The 20,406-nt window shown below is 39.1% G+C and overlaps 2 protein-coding genes across 6 annotated transcripts in view; both read right to left on the bottom strand.

The window, feature by feature from the left end:
* Positions 1-303: 303 nt before the first annotated feature.
* LOC134667512 (synaptogyrin) lies at positions 304-12,204 on the bottom strand. The gene is made up of 5 exons (XM_063524940.1): positions 11,697-12,204; positions 6,477-6,714; positions 2,862-2,998; positions 1,532-1,706; positions 304-614 (listed from the first exon to the last, which is right to left on the bottom strand). The coding sequence occupies exons 1-5, from the start codon at positions 11,796-11,798 to the stop codon at positions 583-585; spliced, it is 684 nt and encodes a 227-aa protein (XP_063381010.1). The 5' UTR covers positions 11,799-12,204; the 3' UTR covers positions 304-582.
* Positions 12,205-12,920: 716 nt separating this feature from the next.
* Positions 12,921-20,406, bottom strand: part of LOC134667486 (caskin-2) — a 431,327-nt gene continuing 423,841 nt past the window's right edge. For all 5 annotated transcript variants that reach the window (XM_063524910.1, XM_063524906.1, XM_063524905.1 and 2 more), the window contains 5 exons: positions 19,400-19,507; positions 18,831-18,974; positions 17,751-17,879; positions 16,684-17,262; positions 12,921-16,400 (listed from right to left, as the gene is read on the bottom strand). In XM_063524910.1, the coding sequence (XP_063380980.1) occupies positions 16,083-16,400; positions 16,684-17,262; positions 17,751-17,879; positions 18,831-18,974; positions 19,400-19,507 (1,278 nt within the window). In that variant the 3' untranslated portion in view covers positions 12,921-16,082. The remainder of the gene's footprint in view (positions 16,401-16,683; positions 17,263-17,750; positions 17,880-18,830; positions 18,975-19,399; positions 19,508-20,406) is intronic.

Here is a 20,406-nt window from a genome sequence, read left to right as displayed (position 1 = left end):
AAATATTTATTCGGCGTATAGTCAGACTCAATGCTGCTTAGCAGTGGCGTAGCGCGAACTAATCTAGCCGTAGGCGATGTCGCATCTGCGAGGCCCTTTTCTTTAAATGTGTAATCCCAAGATAATAAAAAGGGTTGGCCTCCGCGAGGCCCCCTTAAGTGCGAGGCCGAGGGCGATGGCCACTTCACTGACGCCTAGCTACGCCGCTGCTACTCACGTAGCGTACTACGAGTACGTAGGTGAACAACACGGGAACGCGAAGCGAAGCGATGCGGCGCGGGGTGAATCAATCCTTTGATAGAAGTGTCCTACGCTGGCGATCTCGTTGCGAACGCGATCGCCTTGGGCCCGCCGCGCCGCGTCGTGTTTCGTTCGCGAGTTGTTCGCTTATGTAAGAAGCAGCGTTAGCTGTACAGTAGAGTCTTGTTTGAAGTGTGTATCGCAGATATTTTCTGTAACTTGGATGAGATGAGACTGTACGTACTTTTCACTTTTTCTTTGAATTAGCTTGGAAAAAGTGAAGTAAGTAGGCAACTGCAGCGTCGAGTGTAAAATAAGAAGGGCAAGAGCGAACCGCAGGCTTTAGTAGGTCGGGGCAGTGTAGTCCATGTTTCCTGGAAATTAGAAAATAACCAATTGGTTAATTTGATATAATTTCAAACTAAATTAGCGTGGGAGGCGCCAGACACAAGCCAAAGGGACGAAGTATCTAGTAAACATATTTAGGTCACTGTAATAGCAAAATAGCATAGATAATTATCTATGCTAAGCTCAGTCCAAATATCAGATTTCTTCCTTAGGGGCTATTCATAAATTACGTCATTTCAAATTAGGGGGGGGGGGGGGTCTGGACATCGGATGACGGTAGCATGAAGTAAGAGGAAATGGAGTCATTTGAAGCATGATTTTTGGATGATTATAGGGGGGGGGGGGTCAAAAATCCTCAAAAATCGATGACGTAATTTATGGACAGCCCCTTAGTTGTATGTGTTATATGGGAGGTATGGTAAAACGCATTATTTCTATTATTTAAAAAGTTACGCTCTGGTGGCTTAAAACTATTACATACTAGGTATTACTAGGTATAAATGAGTTTTATCTATGTATGTGGTGAGAACTCAAAGATGTATAACCGATCCAGCGCCATCTAGCGGATAGTTGTCACTTTACCTCGGTTACACCATTTTAGGATGCCACACGGTTCGCGCGATGTAGAACCACAGAACAAATAATAGTTCAACCGTACAGAAAGGACACTTCCTAGAAAACCGAAGTTTGACAGCAATTCTGGGACGATTCATGTTATCCCTTACTAATGTATGGCTATTTAGGGTTGTCAGAATTCAAGTGATTATCTTATCTGTGGTCGTGCATGTAAAAGGACATCAAGTGGGGCCAACCCTAATAATTGCTCGGAGCAATGCTGAACCGAACGGAACCGATTGAGTTTGCCCGAAGTAAGGAGTGTCCCTCCCACTGGTAGATCCCGCTTACCGCTCCAGCGCCACCTAGCGGCCAACAGTGGCATTACCTTGGTCCCGCTGCGAGAAGGGCGGCTCGCTGTAGGCGGGCTGCGGGTCGGGCGCGCCGGGGTAGGCGGGGAAGGCGCCCGGGCTGGCCACGGCGCCCTCCACCTCGTACGCGGGCGCGAAGGCCGAGTCCGCGCCCACGCGGAACCGTTGGAACGCGAAGAACGCGCAGCCCACCTATCGGGGTATGTTTTATTGGTCGTGCGCATCGGTCACGCGCTTAGAACTTTACGGCTCGACATCGAGCGACTTGCGACGGCGGGAGCGATAACCATAGGTTGAAGCGAAAGGTCCGATCGTTGTATCACGCTCCAACCTATGGTTATCGCTGCCGCCGTCGCAAGTCACTCGATGTCGTGGCCGAGCCGTTAGTATCTCGGGATATACCTACAAGGAAGTCCAGTGGACCGATTTATGAACTCCGCTCGTTCGATTTCGTCACCCGAAAATCGGTGGAAAACGGCGAAATGCTAATTTATTTTGAAATACGAGCGATAGAAATTGGGAATCTGGTAGTATTGACCACTCGTTTTCAATTCTATTAGTTGAATTTAAATGCCTAGTAGTGGAGATATTATTGTACGAAATACACGAAATTGAGCGGTCGAAGTACAAAAACCGGGCAAGTGCGAGTCGGACTCGCGCACGAAGGGTTCCGTACCATAATGCAAAAAAAAACAAAAAAAAGCAAAATGAAAACGGTCACCCATCCAAGTACTGACCCCTCCCGACGTTGCTTAACTTTGGTCAAAAATCACGTTTGTTGTATGGGAGCCCCATTTAAATCTTTATTTTATTCTGTTTTTAGTATTTGTTGTTATAGCGGCAACAGAAATACATCATCTGTGAAAATTTCAACTGTCTAGCTATCACGGTTCGTGAGATACAGCCTGGTGACAGACGGACGGACGGACGGACGGACGGACGGACAGCGAAGTCTTAGTAATAGGGTCCCGTTTTACCCTTTGGGTACGGAACCCTAAAAATCAGCCCCCAGTGTGAGAACTTCACTGTGTTGGCATTAACACTTAGGGTCAGCGCGCATGCAATCATGACTTTCAGTGGCTGTGGGTCAACAACTAAAGGGTTCCGATGGTTTTATACGAGTACGACCCTACTTAGCACGTTAGCAGCGGCTAGGCTATAATCAAACCGTCACAAACTCTGATTAGCGGCAATAATTTAAGAACTGTCGAATGTCGATTAATGAATCGTCGGTATGATGACTCACTCAGATAAAGATGATACTCGTATTAAAAAGCAGGGGGAAAAACATGAATTTGTCTACGATTTGTGTGTATTCGGTCTTGCCTCTCACCCAGACTGACTCACCCAGGCAAAGATTGAGAAGAAGCAGAAGGCGATAGCCCCCTGCATGTTGTTGGCAGTCCCAATTGGCGGGTCGTCGGTCTTGCCCCATGCATTGGCCAGATAGCAGAAGCCGACGAAGTACAGGAATGCCCAGAAAGCTGAAAGAAATTATTGGAATTTTTGGTTTTGTGTTAAACATGATATCATTAGGTATATTAATTATTTTTAACATCATAATCTCATACCTATTGTCATAACTGCAAAAAATAATTGAAGTGGGCATCAGTATTTGCAACATTGACTACCATACCATCTAATATAGGTAGGTAGGTACGGAAGTACATAAGAATGAAAACGTCAGGCATCGTCGAGTGTACATTTATAACTTTTATAAGCAAGCTTTACCAATAAAAGCAACTCGTATTATTGACGTTGTCAGCAAGAACCTCCCTAAGATCTATATTCAGAAATGAAAGCAATGAAAATTGGGTCACGGAATAGAATTTCCTCAATTTCCAGACCAAATAAGTACATTGATTTTTTTCTTTTCAACGAGCTGGAAGGAATTATCTAGTCTAGAGAGTCCTAATTTAATTCCTTTTATATTTTGCACTCTCATTTCGTATCGGCGAAGACGACGGTAGGTAATACTAATATATCAAATGATCAAATCAAATTCAATATCGATTGGATTTCTTGAGTCAAGTTAGGGTGTTTCTTATACCTACTCGTATTCAATCGATTCGTCATGATTCAAAACGCTGTGGTAAATTGATTTGACTTATCAAGTTATCACCACTTTATTATTTATACATATATGATATTTCAAGCTTCATAATCATACCTCGCAATCGAGCTAGCAAAACCGTAGCAGTTGCACATTAAGGTTGACGCATATATACGTATTTACTAAGTCAAATACAAAAACTATGTTTTAAATTAATTATTTAAGATCTGTTTGCGTGTGATTACGCTAAATAAGGTATTTATATCCTTGTGCTATACACACATCATTACGTTATAAGTAGGTAGAATTTATTTTGTATTTCAAATTAAGAGTAAACAAATTGAGATCAAATAAACAGAAATTTAAAGAAGTAATTTAATAATTTACTTTCCTGAAACACAAATTTAACTTTAAAATTTAAAAAATAGTGACTATGTTATCATGAGTCATGATGATGATTCATGACATATAAACGCTAACCTTTACATTCAACTGTCATTTGCTACGGTTTTGCTAGCTCGATTGCGAGGTATGTTCATAATATATTTTCCTTTTCTTAAAATTGTCTAAGGGCGTTCGCTAGCTGGCGCGGTTTCACGGAGCGGGTGATGGGTTAACGAAAAATAGTATAAGCAACGCTAAAGGATGAGGCGTCCGTCATGTCAACTCATTTTCTAAGACAGCTGATCGGTGATCACGTGGTACATTCCATACAATATGAAGCGCCGTAAGCTCCGGCTCGGCCCCGGCCCGGTCTAGCGTGAGTCATCCTTAATAAGATATTCTAGTATTAAGGAGCCCACTGATTAACAGTCCGCCGGACGGTATCGGCCTGTCAGTTGTTCGGAACTGTCAAAATTTTGTTCTAACTGAAGGGCCGATACCGTTCGGCGGACTGTTAATCAGTGGGCCTCTTTAAGATATACAAATATTTTTTATCAATAAATGATCGTATCGTATCGTATCGTAATTAGTACACGCGCCCGTTCCGTGCACCCCAGCCAGCCCGCCAGCTAGCGCCCTTATACATATAGTTAAATTGAAAAAATGCTATACGCACCCAATGGTCCTGGACTACATTTTGCCTAAAAGCTTAATTATCCCTATATCCCTTATTAACCCTTTTGATCGATGTTCAAAGATAACTAGATGTTTACCGTGACGCGAGCGCACAACATACCTACGAGCTAAAAATACCAGTTGCAACACTGTCCTGAATAAACGCACACAGTGTCAGTGTTAATTTTAACTGTACATAGTCTAGTTTGCTTGGTGTGACGAGTCTAACAATAGTATAGCGTTTTATAAATTAGATTCGGAATAATTTATAATTTATAAGTCTTCTTATAAATTATAATTTATGTACATAACAAAACATTAAAAATCTAAGAACTAACTTATTCAACTTAGTAGGTAAGTAACAATCTATTCAGCCAAAAAAGGGATAGTTTGTACGGAAAAAACTTCTGGAGCAAATAAACCAGAATAAAGGACAATTTACTAGGAAATTTGTAAGTACCTAATATATTGTCTGGAGCGGAAGTGATAACGATTCTGAGGGAGAAAAACATTAAAAAGTGATTTCCGCTTTTATTTACCTACTATGTATCCGTCCTCCTACGGTACCTATCCGTTTTCTGGATAGGTACCTACTTAATTGAAACCGCGTGCGGCCCGCGAACCTCTCGCTTACGGCCCGCGAGCCTCCCTGGTTATTTTGTATGTAATATTGACAAACGACAATGTCTGCTAAAGTCTCAAATATTACCAAAGTGCGGCCCGCGTCAACTTCGTTAACTACTATGTGGCCCTTGGCTGCTAAAAGGTTGCCGACCGCTGTAATTGATGATAACAGCAACATGCCGAATGCCGGCACCAGTATTAGGGAAGTCCCATATCCTCAGTTACATTAATCAAATACGTTAGTAGGTACACCCAGCCGCAAAAATACACGCCCATAAATAAATTCATTCATAATGTGTCCATGTAATTTTGTAGCTCGCTGTACATGTCCAGTATAGACTACATATATGTATGCTCTTACAAATGTTTTCCTAGCTATCAGGACGAACTACTTAATAAAGACTATTAGAGACTATAAAGAACCTATTCAATTAAGAGCCTTTAAGAAACTATTAAAAACTCCGTAGTTGCACGCATTAGTATAAGTATTAGTCATTAAACCATGTCAGTTTAATAACTTACCAGAGAAACCCATATCCGCGAGCACATAATGCTTCCTAGTCTTGACAGACGACATCTGCTCAAAGAGGTATTCCCCCACAATGAAGCCGATGGAAGCGATGAACGCGATCACGGAGATGCCGACGCCATCGTTGGAAGCATTAGTAATCTAACCACCAGATTAAAAAATAACTTACCAGAGAAACCCATATCCGCGAGCACATAATGCTTCCTAGTTTTCACCGACGACATCTGCTCAAAGAGGTATTCTCCCAAAATGAAGCCGATGGAAGCGATGAACGCGATCACGGAGATGCCGACGCCATCGTTGGAAGCATTAGTAATCTAACCACCAGATTAAAAAATAACTTACCAGAGAAACCCATATCCGCGAGCACATAATGCTTCCTAGTTTTCACCGACGACATCTGCTCAAAGAGGTATTCCCCCACAATGAAGCCGATGGAAGCGATGAACGCGATCACGGAGATGCCGACGCCATCGTTGGAAGCATTAGTAATTTAACCACCAGATTAAAAAATAACTTACCAGAGAAACCCATATCCGCGAGCACATAATGCTTCCTAGTTTTCACCGACGACATCTGCTCAAAGAGGTATTCCCCCACAATGAAGCCGATGGAAGCGATGAACGCGATCACGGAGATGCCGACGCCATCGTTGGAAGCATTAGTACTTTAACCACCAGATTAAAAAGTAACTTACCAGAGAAACCCATATCCGCGAGCACATAATGCTTCCTAGTTTTCACAGACGACATCTGCTCAAAGAGGTATTCCCCCACAATGAAGCCGATGGAAGCGATGAACGCGATCACGGAGATGCCGACGCCATAGTTGCAGGCGTTGGTATCGTCATTGTAGGCGCAGTACTCCTTGCCGTCTTTCTTGCTGATGTACCAGCCCTTGGCCGATATACAGCCCATTACGATCACGCTGAAGAGCTGTGGAGATGAAAATAAATTGATTAAACTGTTTGATGGATTTGTCAGTTGTTTTTATTTGGATAGTGAAGTTGAGAATAGTTTCGTGGTGCTGTAACTACTTTGTATTATTGGTTATGTAAACATAAGCCCTCTTTACATCCAGTGGCGGATTTGCAGTCTTTGCCGCCCTAGGCCCCAGGCCCTGTAGCCGCCCCATTCAAGGCACCCATAATATTGACTACATTTTGAGTTATTTCTTGTTACCATCAGCGAATTTTTTGTCACAATTTGACGCCCCTAAATATCTTGCCGCCCTAGGCCCGGGCCTACTGTGCCTTAGGGCAAATCCGCCACTGTTTACATGTCTTATTCTTCTAAGTCGGTCCCTCACTGCTGGATCGTGACTCCGCTTGCAAATTTTTCCTATGGCAGCTCTCCACTCCCTGTCGGTTGCTTTGTGCCCTCTTTACATACTTAACCGATAAATATTACTGTTATTTTGGAAATACACACATCCTATTAACCCTTACAATGCCTAGTAAAAATGACATTGAAAATTAAATAGGTAGGTACACAAAAAAAAAACAACCAAGTACCTCTTAGTCAAATAACCCCAAAAGTACCTATGCAACACGCTCGCTGTTTTCGCATCGAATCGCGATAGATAACATATGCACCAGGAATGACCCGAAATGCGGATCAAGTCCCCTCTAACACACTAACTCGGTAACAAATTAACTTTAAAAGCCAACAAGGTAAGCGCTAGGTAAATATTAAGCTGCCAATTTACTGCAAAAATAAGGGTAGCTGGTACTAAACTGCTTAAGGTGGGCAAGATTGCTAGTGCTAGCCCATCCGCTGTATTACAAAGATAAACGTTTAACGTTTCTGGATGAGTTTGCGGTTTTAGAAAATAACGCGTCAGGGGTAATTTCCGAGAATTCTGCTATTTAATAGTCAACGGATTATTAACCTTGCGGACTTGATGTTGTGATTAATTAACGAATCACACTAGAGAGTTTGTCTAAGCACTGTTTTTCCTTCTTTATAAAACACGTTTAAGACTCACAACTATATTATGTAGGTACCTATAAAACTGTTGTTCAAAGTAATTTCACTCCTCCCTTTCTCACTTTCTTTTATTTCACTCTTCCTTTTGGAGTCCGTCTAAGCTATAGCTTATTTGCACAAATTTGAACAGAATAAAGCCAAGGAGTGTCATTTTATTTATTTATTAATATTTATTATTTATTTATTTATTTAAACTTTATTGCACAAAATACAAATAAAATGTACAAATGGCGGACTTAATGCCTAAAGGCATTCTCTACCAGTTAACCATAGGGCATATTTTAAACGTCATTATTTTGATAGAAAGAAATTAATGAAGAGAGAGATTGCTCGGTCTGACGTCTGACTGTAAGAATATGTATTTAGAGTTAGACCAAGAAAAGTAGGTAAGTATGCAATAATTTTGATAGCTCACGCAATGCAAGTGTTATTTTAAACGTCAGACTTCACTCGTCAAACTGTGTAAATATTACTTGCACTGCGTGTGCTATAAAATCGTTGCAGACTTTTGTTTGTCTAACTCTAGTAGGTATGTATAATTAGCAATATCGCGAGTGGCGCCAATATTAGGTCTGTGTTGGTTGACTTCTTAATATATTATGTATAATATCCCGAGACATACGAGTTTACGACGTCCGTCCGTCCGGTTTTTACGAACCGAAATTCGCGAATTGCGGGGATCTTTCTCTTTTACTCCAATGAAGGCTTAATTAGAGTGACAGAGAAAAATCCCCGCATGAAACTATCTTCGACAGTTTTGTAGTACCCATACCAGACAAAGTAAATGTTAGTGAGGTACGTACTCGTAATAGGTACCGGTAATTTGAAACCACATTTCAAAATCATTTAAGTCAGCTCTATTCTACTCGTACCACTAGACTAATAGCTTCCTGCTGTATGTCGAATGCCAGAGAAACGATGAGGGAAGTATTAAATGTAGGTAAGTTTAACAAGTCGTCTGTATTTTTATCCTACTACTGAAGAAGGCGATGAACGCGATGACGCTTTATATTATTATTAAATTAAAACCGAGAATTAATCGCGTCATTATATGCTATTTTGAAAACGTTTTTGTGAAGTTTCAAATCAATAGGTATGTACCTAAATTACTAGGTAATATGAGGATTGTGAAGGTTATACGAGTAGGAGGAAAGTATCGGACGTGGTAACCATAGCAATCATTCAAATAACTGAATAGATAAATAACGTTGATAAAGTTTTATCTTAAACTATTTTAGATTAACTTGACATTAGGATCTCCTTTATTCCCTCATGGAATTCTTTATCATCTAGGCCTTGATGTAACGTATACGAGTGTCTCGTTTCTAGGTTAAGGCCTCCACTTTTCTCCCTTGTTGACTTATCTATATGGAAACGTATACCTAGGTACAGTCGCCATCTATATCGGAGCGGCCAAGGCGCTCACAAATATCTGAACACGCCTCTATTGTCAAGGCGTCAGGGTGCATGTTCAGATATTGTGAGCACCTTGGCCGCTCCGATATATCTGATGGCGACTGTACAGAACCGCTCTACGATCCGCAATTACATCGATGCTTTTAGCCGCTGTTAGTAGTGCTGTAATACTGGTCAATTATATTATAGGGCTATTGTATATAGGTTATACTCATACATAAGGAGCACAAACAATATGTACCTACTCTACAAAGAAATCTGTAGTTTGTGATAAATTTTCGCATTCCATTCATTTTTGTCATCCTCGTTATTAAACATGAGCTTGTCTCTTTTGGTGAGTGGGGGGAGTTGGTTTTGGTCAGCACGTGCACATTTCTCGCTTACCCAGGTGCGACTAAAGGCAACTTGTACAATTTGTCACAAGGTAAGCGCTTCAATTTTGGAACGCCGATAATAACATATCTTGAGTGATCATCAGAGGTCGGCCAGGGTGAACTATTTACCTTAAAATTTGACATGTCGTCATATTATAAGGCAAATAGCTCAACCTTTCCGAGCTCTATACTAGTCGAATTAAACGCTCGACAATTCAATCAGTTTTTTGTGTACCTGTGTTACGTTAAGGGTATATATTAATATGAACTGTATATAACCAATGAAGACGTGAACTCGTCACGCCTATGATGCACAGTATCAATTGTGATCTTTGCATTGATTTGTGGGGTCAAGTACTGTAATAGGGGTCATTCTAATGAGTGCCTTTACAATAGCATCACTGCCGCTTCGTCTTTGCACAATGCATTTAGAACTAGATGTCTTCTATCTCTCTCTCTCTCTAGTCGTTTCTTCATTGCTGAAGGTCGTGTTTTGAAATTTTTTGAATCCGAATTTTCTGATTTTCGATGGCCTCTGTCACCAATCGCTTCCATCCCACCCTGCTCTCGGCCCGCCCTGCGGTCGGTCTGCTCTAGATGTCTTCTATAGGTAATTACTAATAATATGACTAGGGAACAGTGGCGGGCCGTCAGTAAAACTCGATTCTCATCGGCTTGCTTAATGCGAGACATTTGAGCAGGGACCACAGCAGGCCAAAATTACTGTGGCTTGCAAAGTGGCGGATTTGCCCTAAGCCCCAGTAGGCCAGGGCCTAGAGCGAGATATATAAGGGCCGGCAGCAAGGCGGCAGTCGATAGATGGGTGCTGAGAAAGGGGCGGCTAGTAGTTACTACAGGGCCTGGGGCCTAGGGCGGCAAACACTGCAAATCCGCCACTGGGCTTGCAAAAATCGTAAGTAAGACGCGTCACTACCGCAATAACTAAAATATGTTATTTTTATTTCATGTTTTTATTTATTTATCACTATATGACCTACAGTCTAAATAAATGAAGTAAGTATTGATAAATATTTAGTTATTAACGTTTGTCATAATGCATTATTCACGACTCGGTCGTAAATTAGGTACTTACCCTACTGTATTTAATATTTTATCTTCAAACACATATGTATACTACCTACATAAGTATAGACACAACACAATAGGTGTATCATATGTTACATTTTTACTAAACCTATACCTAATCCTTATAAAAGGTAAGGAAATTGATATCATATTGGTTTCAAAACTATTCTTTAACCTAGGTACTACTATAATAGGTACTTAGGTACCTAATTTAAAATATGTATCTATTTTAAACATTATAAAATTAATTTACAAAATATTAAAATGTCTGCACTAGATATACCTAAGAATAAAATGGGTACAATTCAGATTATTATTTATTTTTAAGTGTTTTTTTGAATATTATGTACCTACCTAATTTAGTTAGAAGTGTTAGGACCCTGCCCAACTTAAGTATACGTTTTTTTACTGTAGGATTATATTTCAAATAGTCAGAAACACAGCTTGAGATTTAGAATTTTTTTTATGAAATATAGAGCTATTTCTATAATTTATTTTATTTTTATTTATTATTGTTACGGCATAAATTGTAATTAGATTTCAATAAATAAATGTATGTTCATAATATGAATCACTTTCTATTGTTATGAGGCCTTGGCCACACCATAACTTATATGAACAAATGTTTACATAACTTTAATCCAAATGTAACGGAACAATGGTCATAATTAAGTTCTGACAATAGCCATTATATATGTGTTTAGCTGCCGTGAAGTTTACATATTCAATACACGTTCATGGCTGGTCATGTGACCACACCAGAAACAACATCAAAACACATTCTGATGTAAGAATATGCATATACATGTAGAGTTTGATAAGCCGTGATAATAGAACTTTTACAAAGGAATATTTATAGTTGAAATAATTTATTAAAATTACCATGTAAAAAATGATGTTTAATTTGGAGTCAGGGCGAGTTTAAGTAGAAGAAAGTTATAAAATAAAGTTATTAACTTTTAAAAACAATAATAAAACGGCTTTTAACACTGAAATGTTCATATTATATGCTTCATTGATTACATTAGCAGGTGTAACGTAAAAGTGACATACCCAACAAACCGCCCTGACGATTACAGGGGGTCTCTGAATGAAGGCCTGAGGGTCGAACGCACCCCCAGCTTTCCCACCGCCGTACGCACCAGTCGTATCCATTATTGCACTTTTCTAGTTACTTTCAATACCTTCCACACCAACCCTCAACGTCCATTAAAGGCTCAAAGACAATATGACCTCCCCAAACTCCGAAAACCAATTTGTATTATCGATCGCGCAGACAACATTCGCTAGACGTATGACATCAGGAAAATCTACAACAACTCTGTTCTCTGTGGTTACGCTCCGACATCGATCGGCCACGGCTCGCGCTCATTGGTCAAAATTGTAGCTGTCAAGTAATTGGCCAATTGTAGAGCGGTAAACAAAGGTTTTCAGGAAAGCGGCAGTGAATGAAAATGTAGGCTACGGAGGACAACCGTCGTACTACTTACAGTTTTTCAAGATGATAGGGAAGTGTAATTCAGGTAAGTTCCGTTTATCGGTTTTTCTCAGGTTCTAATCTAACTTTATTGCATTCTTTTTTACTATAGTTTTTTGTTTGTCAGCAATTTCTACGTTACATAAATTGGAAAACTATTCCATATGGTACTTCGGTACCTACCGATTTACTTACCTACTCTTGGTGGAACTCTATTATTACTCAACGAGAGCTCCGGTTTGATTTTCTATCCAGTAATCAAGTGCTATTGTGCGTAATGCATGTCGTTCATAAATTACACGATTTGTTTCGAATGTGTAGAAATGGGTCAAGGGTGCTTATGATGATGCTTAGTTGCTTACGTACTGACATTAGCGTTTCGATAGATCTCGCTTTTTACCTAATAATTTTATCACACAATTTGTTTTTAATTAGTTATTCTCGGTTAGCCTTGTAGGTACTTGTGGTTTAAAGAACATAAGTTTACTTACTTTAGGTAACTTCTTAGACAGTTCCTATGTAAACGTACTACAGGTAGCTTTTAAGCAAGTAAGTGACTCTACATTAAATACTTTTGTTTTTCTAAACTAAGGAAAATTACTTTATGTACAGTCGCCATCAGATATATCGGAGCGGCCAAAGCGCTCAAAAATATCTCAACACGCACTCTAATGCCTTGACAATAGAGACGTGTTCAGATATTTATGAGTACTTTGGCCGCTCCGTTATATCTGATGGCGACTGTACCTAGAGCTTAAAATTCAGGGGAAACTGTTTAAAGGAATAAAAAAAGACTCACATTATAGAATATTACAAATATATTTATTCAAATAAGAACTCAACTATAAATAAGAATGTAAGCTGCTTCATTAGAACATGGCTTTCAGTTGCCGTCACTCGATAATTTTGACTAGTTCGACGCAGAACGTGTTGATAGTAATTTGCGAAAATTAAAATACTCCTGTAACAGGTCTAGCACCTTCCAGTTATTGAATAAAATATAGCTTAGCTACTGAAAGTTTGTAACTATAATAGTCATGCTATTATTCCCAAAGAACGACAAAAAAAAGATGAAATAAATGGTAGTCCGACAAGAAATTGTAGAACATTATTGAGGGCGCCACTTCCTACGTAAGGGATCATCCATTAATTACGTCACATGAATTTCTAGGTTTTTTGACCCCTCCCCTCCTTGTCACACTTGGTCACATTTTGCAAATCCCTCCTCACCTGGAGTGACGTCACATTTTAGGCAATTTTATTTTCAACGAAATCTGCAATAGGTACTAACTAGGCATTATTTTTTTATTAAAAAAAAATTTTTGGTAAAAGAAATATTAGTAATTTTATAACACAAAACCAATTAGGAACGAAAATTACCTACTTCCAAAACCTCATTATTTAAATGTACAGCGAATAAAAAAATATTAATAAATTTTCGATTTCTGATGAATAGTGATGAGTACGTAAAATGACGTCACAATTTTTGTGATTCCCCCCTCCCCCATGTCACAACATGTGACATTTTCTTGACCCCCTCCCGCCCCAAAACGTGTGACGTAATTAATCGATGACCCCTAACTGTCACATTAATGACGTAAAATGCTTACATGGTGACAATTTAGTATGTAATTTTTTACTTAAGTACTTATTTACTCCGTTGACTCAGCGACCCAAAATGAGACTTGGCCTCGGACACAAGACACCGCCACTTTTCTCGGTCCTGTGCGACCTCTCGCCAATTGTAAATTTTTAGTTCTATTTTATTTTATTTCTACTATTTTATGTCGCACTATATATAATGACTTTCCCAAAGAATGAAGAATAAAATGATGGAGTAAAAGGTACCGTAAACGCACCTAGTCCAGTACCTACTAATTAAGTTTGAATATCAAGGTTTTTTTGGCTGTGTTTGAGTTTTTTTCCCATTTATAAAAATAACTTGCCACGAAATTCAAATCATATACACGTGGACGAGGATATTCGAGTTCAGTTTGGACCACAGTTGGGAACTTTTAAAAACTTACATCAAAATATGAAAGAAGAACCAAACATTTCGTCTTGCATTTTTGTGTTTGCAATGATTTAACAATGAAACTTTCAGTAGCGAAACTACATCGTGTAATGCCCAGAGACAAAATACGAGTACTTATAATAAGGTACAGAATGTAGAATACCAATTATCTATGCCAACCAAATGTACGCTTCTGGATAGCAACATACAGATGTCAAAAAAAGATCACATGGAGTTGGTTCAGATAATCAAGTATAGTAGTTTAGACAATCGAGGTTCCATTCTATCATCAAATATGTTATTAGTTAAAGTTTTCCAAGATTTCTTATTATCTGGCCACATAAGAAATAGTGTGACGGCTAAACAAGGGTTACATTTCTATCTTATCATAGGCAGGTATACAAAACTTCTAAATACGAGCTGTTATTAAAGAAGACTGAATTATAAATGTAGAAACACTGATTTCTATTACAGATATTTACAGAGTTAAGCTTAATGCGTACTTCATATTGCGCTACGTTTTAGTATGAAAGTTATTTTGTTTACGTACAAGATGTTAGTATCACGAGTATCTAATAGGTAAGGCAGTGTTAAACATAACTATATCGACAGCTACAGTGATGCGACAACTGTCACAAAAACCGATAAACCGGTGCCATTGTCACATCACTATTGTTGTGAATACTACCTTCGATTACCTATATATTTTATTGTATGGCCGCTAGATATCACGTTCTATGTGGACATGGAAAAGTTACAAAGTACAGGAGATCGTATTTTTTTTGGTAGTATTTTAATTTTGTATACAAACGTAAGAAACATGTTTAGGAGTTCTTTTAACAGTAGAGCTTGATTGCCAGATCGAAAGCTGATACTGTGTTGCCAAAGCCAAAGGTTTAAATAAAAAAAAAACTTGGAAGTGTGAAGCGAATGAGCATGTCCATGTATACAGAGGTTGTGTTATACAATTACTATGAGGTCTATCGCTATTTTATACGAATGTCTATGATACATTTTGTCATAATAATAACCCCTAATGTCACTCTATAACTAGTGCTAATATTTTGTATAAATTCTAACTAATAAATCCTACATCATACCCAAGTACTCTACAATTTTATTGTACATGGAAATCTAGCTACTGGATAATATTTGTATCTATTATGTCATAATTTAAGTAAAACAATATTTACAAAAATAGACACTTTCATCTGTTTTTGGATTCGTCTATATCTAATTTTTAATGAAACGAAACACATATATGTATTTTTAAATGTTAAACAAGGAACTATCGTTAATAAATTTAAATACATAATAAAGAACAATATAAACACACAATTTTAAATAAAAATTAAGAGAGGAAACTAATCACTTTTATAAGTTTTATTTACACAAAGATGCTTCGGCAAACAAGCCTTAAAGAAAGTTAATATGAGTAATCTATTTTGATCAACTACTTCGCAGTGTTATAGATCATATTCTATAACGGAATAGATTACAGTTTGTAACACATCATATTTATATATAAAAGTATTATTTGTATTGCAATACAGGCAGGTGTGATTTATTTGTTTACACAATTATACTTATATAGGTACCTATTGGCAAGATGCGATTTTGTGGAGATATAAATTTTCGTATTTGTTTCAAATGATACATAACATGATTGCTTATATTATTGCCGATGTAAACTATCTATTTTTTTAAGGTCCAAAATGGTCAGAATTTGATAACATACTAATAATCCCAATTTATTTCATAAACCATGATAGGAAATGTCTTTGGAATTAAATTTAAAATCAATTCGATTTTTCATCAAAATTCAATTCATACTTTATAAAAATGTTTCGAATAAAGAAAATCTAGAAACCCACTAAAGAATTTTTTAATTTTAGTAAATGCATAAACAATTTACCGGTTTCTAGACACATCTCTATTCCGCGTTTTTTTACGAGTCGGTGAGACCTTGACGTTTCTCTTCTTCCAGCATCGCGTCTAGTTCGTCCGTGAGGTTGGCCAGCATGTTACCAATATCATTGAGTACGTCTACGGGCTCTGTGCTTTTTCCCTCGTCTTTTTCTGGGAGGGTGTGTGGGGTGGTAGGCTTGATGTCAGGGTTTCGCGGCGGGAGGTTGGCGAGCCCGATGCCCGTTCGGCCGTAATCGACCGTGTGCGGCCGGCCGGCGATTTGGCCGCGGTTCTGCTTTATCGTTCCCGCGTTCTCGTTCGCGAATGGAATGCTATCCGATTCTGTACTCGAACTTGACTGTGGAAAAAAGAGATTTGCTTTTAGTCCAAAGGGAAAATCGGCGAGAAGGGAGGTAAAAAAGAAAGTAAAAAGGCAATTGGTTGAGGAAAATTCGTTTGAAATTAACAGTAAAATAAAAATATAAAACTGCGTAAGCAGGCAATTTTCAAAGAGTAATTCGGCGAATACCTTTTTGAAATAGGTGGTATTGCTATTTTCTGAGAGAGCTTTTTTCTGATGCGTATGCGATTATCAAGTATGGGCGGTTAGAAAATATTCCGCTAGCCTTCAGTGTACTGACCTTAAAGCTAGCATCGGAGCCGGTCCGGATCTTGTCGTCGTCGTAGCGGCGCGGCGGGCTGGCGGGCGCGGGCGGCGGCGGCAGCAGCCCCGTGCTGTCCAGCGACACCGACAGCGAGTCCGAGCTCGGGTACGCCGGCAGGCTCAGCGGCAGGCTCTTCTCCGGATGAATCTCCACCGTCGTCTGCCCGAAGCGGGAGAAAGGAGCGTACTGGGAGGACTGGCGTTTCGGCGGGTCGGGGGGAGGTTTCCGGGCCACGTGCGGACTCGCGCCGTACGCTACGCGCTGTAACCGCGCGGAGTACGCGATCTCGTCGTAAGTGTAGTCGGGGGATTTTTCTCTGTACGCCGGTGTGGCTGCGATCTTAGCGACGGGCCGCGGACGGACGAGTCCTCTCGGGCGCGGCAGAGTGCCGCCGCCCTCGTAGCTGTCGTTAGTGGGAGTGATGTCGCCGTCGTCGTAGGAGCGGCGCCATTGCCCCGCGCCGTAGTAGAAGCCCTCCGGCGAGAAGGTCGTGTGGGAAGACCGCTCCGATGGATCTTCGAGGCTTTCTAGAGATTTGCCGCGCGGATGACGGATCTGGAAGGTTTTGAAGTTTTAGGTTAGTTAAGATTTCGACTCGGTGTGACGTGACGGCTTGCATGTATATGTATGACGACATAGATAGTAGAAAATATTTACTTATAAAAATATTACTTTGTATTAGATTTTACTGTTCATTTATTAATTTCACATGCTATTATTTCAATATTTTGATACTCATGATGTTAATATTGTCAATCGATAATAATTAAATATTCTGTAATTAAAATTCATGCTTTATTTGCTTAATAAAATATTAGTTACCGAGCAAGCCATAATTAGATACAAGATACATTTTAAATATACTACGTATTATTATTTATTAGTTAACAACTCTTAGTTTCACAAGTGTGAATTAAACATAAAACACAGTAGCACACATCGAAAACGCAGCGTTCTCAATTACGGAAAAAAAACGGGTGCACGTAAAAGCCGGGTGCTGGTGCATCGAGAACAAACTTGTGCCAAAGGAGGTTGTCTCATACCTGAATGGGGACCAAATCAGTGCCACATAGGGGCGTCGGTAGGGCGTCAAAGGTAAGATCGGGAGGTTTATGGTAACTCCTCTCATGTGTCTGCCAAGGCTGGTAATGCAGCTCCCTCGGATATAAATCCTTTAGCCGATTATGTCCAAGGTGCATGGTGTTTGAAAGAAAAGAAAACAAAACATTCACATGCTGCTTCGGGCTGTGGTATGGTGGATGCAGCGGAATGGTGGGACTGGCTGAATACAACCCCGCGATTCTTTTAAAAGCAACATTCGAGTTTTGACGTTCGAAATTTGAATGTTTAACTTTTAATCGCGGAGCCGTTTTGTTTCCAGCCAGAGACGACAAATGGCGATGGACATAGACTTCTAGAAGTCCAAGCGAAATGATAATGACAATTTGGAACGCATAGGGAAAAATATAATTTTGTCATTTATTTCATTGAAGATCCGAGCCAATTTAGTCCGAATGGACCTATTTTCCCATAATGTCTCCACATCTATTGGCTTAGCAAAGGAAAATTCCAGCTGTTGTGCTAGATATGGTTTACACTGAGCTAAACAGCTAAAGCTTTGTTTCGCTCAAAAAAGAACACATTTAGTAATTTGGTTAAACTGATAAATAACTGTAACTACATAAAAACGCTTTAGGTTAAAATAAGCGTCGTTAGTATAAGATTGTCAGAAAAATTAAGCATTAAAATATTAATTAGAAAATTTAAAATCTGTTAATTTCTTGTAAATTCGGGCCAATAATCAAGATGAGCGATGGATGAAATGAAAATGTCAATGTGAGATAAAATAATTTAAAATAAAAAAAGTAAAAAATAATTATTAAACAGTTGATTTGAAGTGATGCTTTTTAATTTTTATACTATTAGGTAAGAATTAGAAAACTCTATGATCTCTATGATCGTTTAGAAAAAAGCTGACGTTAGACTTCTAGTTCTATTTTTGAAATTTAATAGTTACCACAGAACGTCTGCCATCGTAAAATTAAGTTAAGGAGCTATTAGAATCTAGTTCTAAAACATCACTACAAACACATTAAAAAGATAAAGTTGTCTATGGTACTGACCTGTCCGGGTTGTATTCTAGTGAAGTCCAGGGACCCTTGGGTGCTGATGCTTCTTTTTCCCGCTCTAATATCTTTTACTCTTTTGATGGCCAGGAGGATTTTCTTTTGGTGTCCGAGACGAACTATACCCATGTCTTCTAGATCCTGAAAGCATTAAGCAATTTCGGTCACGGGTCAAGCATATTTATTTGCAGGACGGATAATCTACAATAGGTATAAGGTGCTGTGGAGGAGCCAGTATAATTTTAATCGTAAATAAAGCCAACACAAAACTGAGAACATATAGCTGGTCAAGCAAACCTTGTCAGTAGAAAAAGGCGGCAAATTTAAAATATGTAGGCGCGAAGGGTTATCGTCCCATAGAACATTTGAATTTCGGGCCTTTTTCTACTGACAAGATTTGCTTGACCAGCTATATTTTTACTATTTCGAATAAGAGATATATCAATTTATTCATGAAACACATAGGTCAAAATGACGGATAGGTACAAACGGTTATCAACGGCTTGTAAAATTTTACAGACGTTTATCAACTTAGCTAATTGTTTTAAATTTTGTAACGTCCTTACCTCCCAAGCAAGTTGTGTGACGTCATGGACGGTACGATACCCCTGCGCTACGAGCGCTGGCCCGTACTCCTCCAGCCTTAGCAGTCGCAGCCATTCTTCTAAAGAGCCCTGGAATAGAAACACGGTTCGTTGTTACGTGCGGTAGCCACGTTACGAAGAGCGACAAAAGATGGAGCTGTCAGCTACAGAGATCGGGGAAAAGACTGCTGTCCCAATAGTTCGTTTTGATATTAAGCGCTTTACACCTTACTTAATTTAGTAACTGATGACAGAGACGCAGCAATAAGTAGAAGTGAGATGCAGATATCTCTACCGTGGTATCGTGTAAGTATGTGGTATCGTTTAGCTGCCATTCGTCCCAGTCGCCATTAGTTACTGAATTAAGTAAGATGTGTGAAGAGCTTTAGCCCGAATCTTTAAAAAAAAGTGAAGCTAAGTAGTCTATATAAATTAGGGCAAGGACAGATCAAGGCATGAGAGCTAACGGTCCGTGCGTGTAGACGTGAGATAATGAGATAACAGTCGGGTAATTAGATAAAACGTCGCGTGGTATAATTATCTCCTTAAAGGGCAGTTTAACGGATTCTTGGCAGATAAGTATCGATCCGTAGAAAAGGGGAATGTGGTTGGTATTTTTATGGGCTATTCTATCAAATGATAGAGATTTCTGGGAAATTGTCGAAGGTTGAGTATTGCTGAGGTTCCTACCTACTTGAAAATGTATTTACTATTTAGGTAAGTATTTACTGCATTCTGTGTCAAACTAATTTTTAATTACAGCGCCATCTAGTGACGTGAAGAGTAGGAAATTACAAAGTATGTATTTGAAAAGTTTGATACATTATGCCACTAAATAGTATTTTAGTAGGTAATGGTAAATATTTTAAAATTATGTAGAAAACTAAAATATTAAAACATTTCTACAAATCTACCTTTAATTCATAAGTAGGTAAGCTTTAATACACCCTCTATCGTCAAGTAGGTGAAATAAAATAATTTACGATAGG

This window comes from Cydia fagiglandana, chromosome 9 (genome assembly GCF_963556715.1).
Source record: "Cydia fagiglandana chromosome 9, ilCydFagi1.1, whole genome shotgun sequence".
Classification (NCBI taxonomy): domain Eukaryota; kingdom Metazoa; phylum Arthropoda; class Insecta; order Lepidoptera; family Tortricidae; genus Cydia; species Cydia fagiglandana.
The sequence above is the reverse complement of the archived record's forward strand: the minus strand, read 5'-3'. Positions and strand labels throughout refer to the sequence as shown.

Coding starts and splice junctions, on each gene's coding strand:
- LOC134667512 (XM_063524940.1), bottom strand. CDS start 11,798: ATGGATACGACTGGTGCGTACGGCGGTGGGAAAGCTGGGGGTGCGTTC. Junction 6,715..11,696: donor TCGTCAGGGCGGTTTGTTGG/GTATGTCACTTT, acceptor TCATCTCCACAG/CTCTTCAGCGTGATCGTAAT. Junction 2,999..6,476: donor CGCGGATATGGGTTTCTCTG/GTAAGTTACTTT, acceptor AATTTCTTTCAG/CTTTCTGGGCATTCCTGTAC.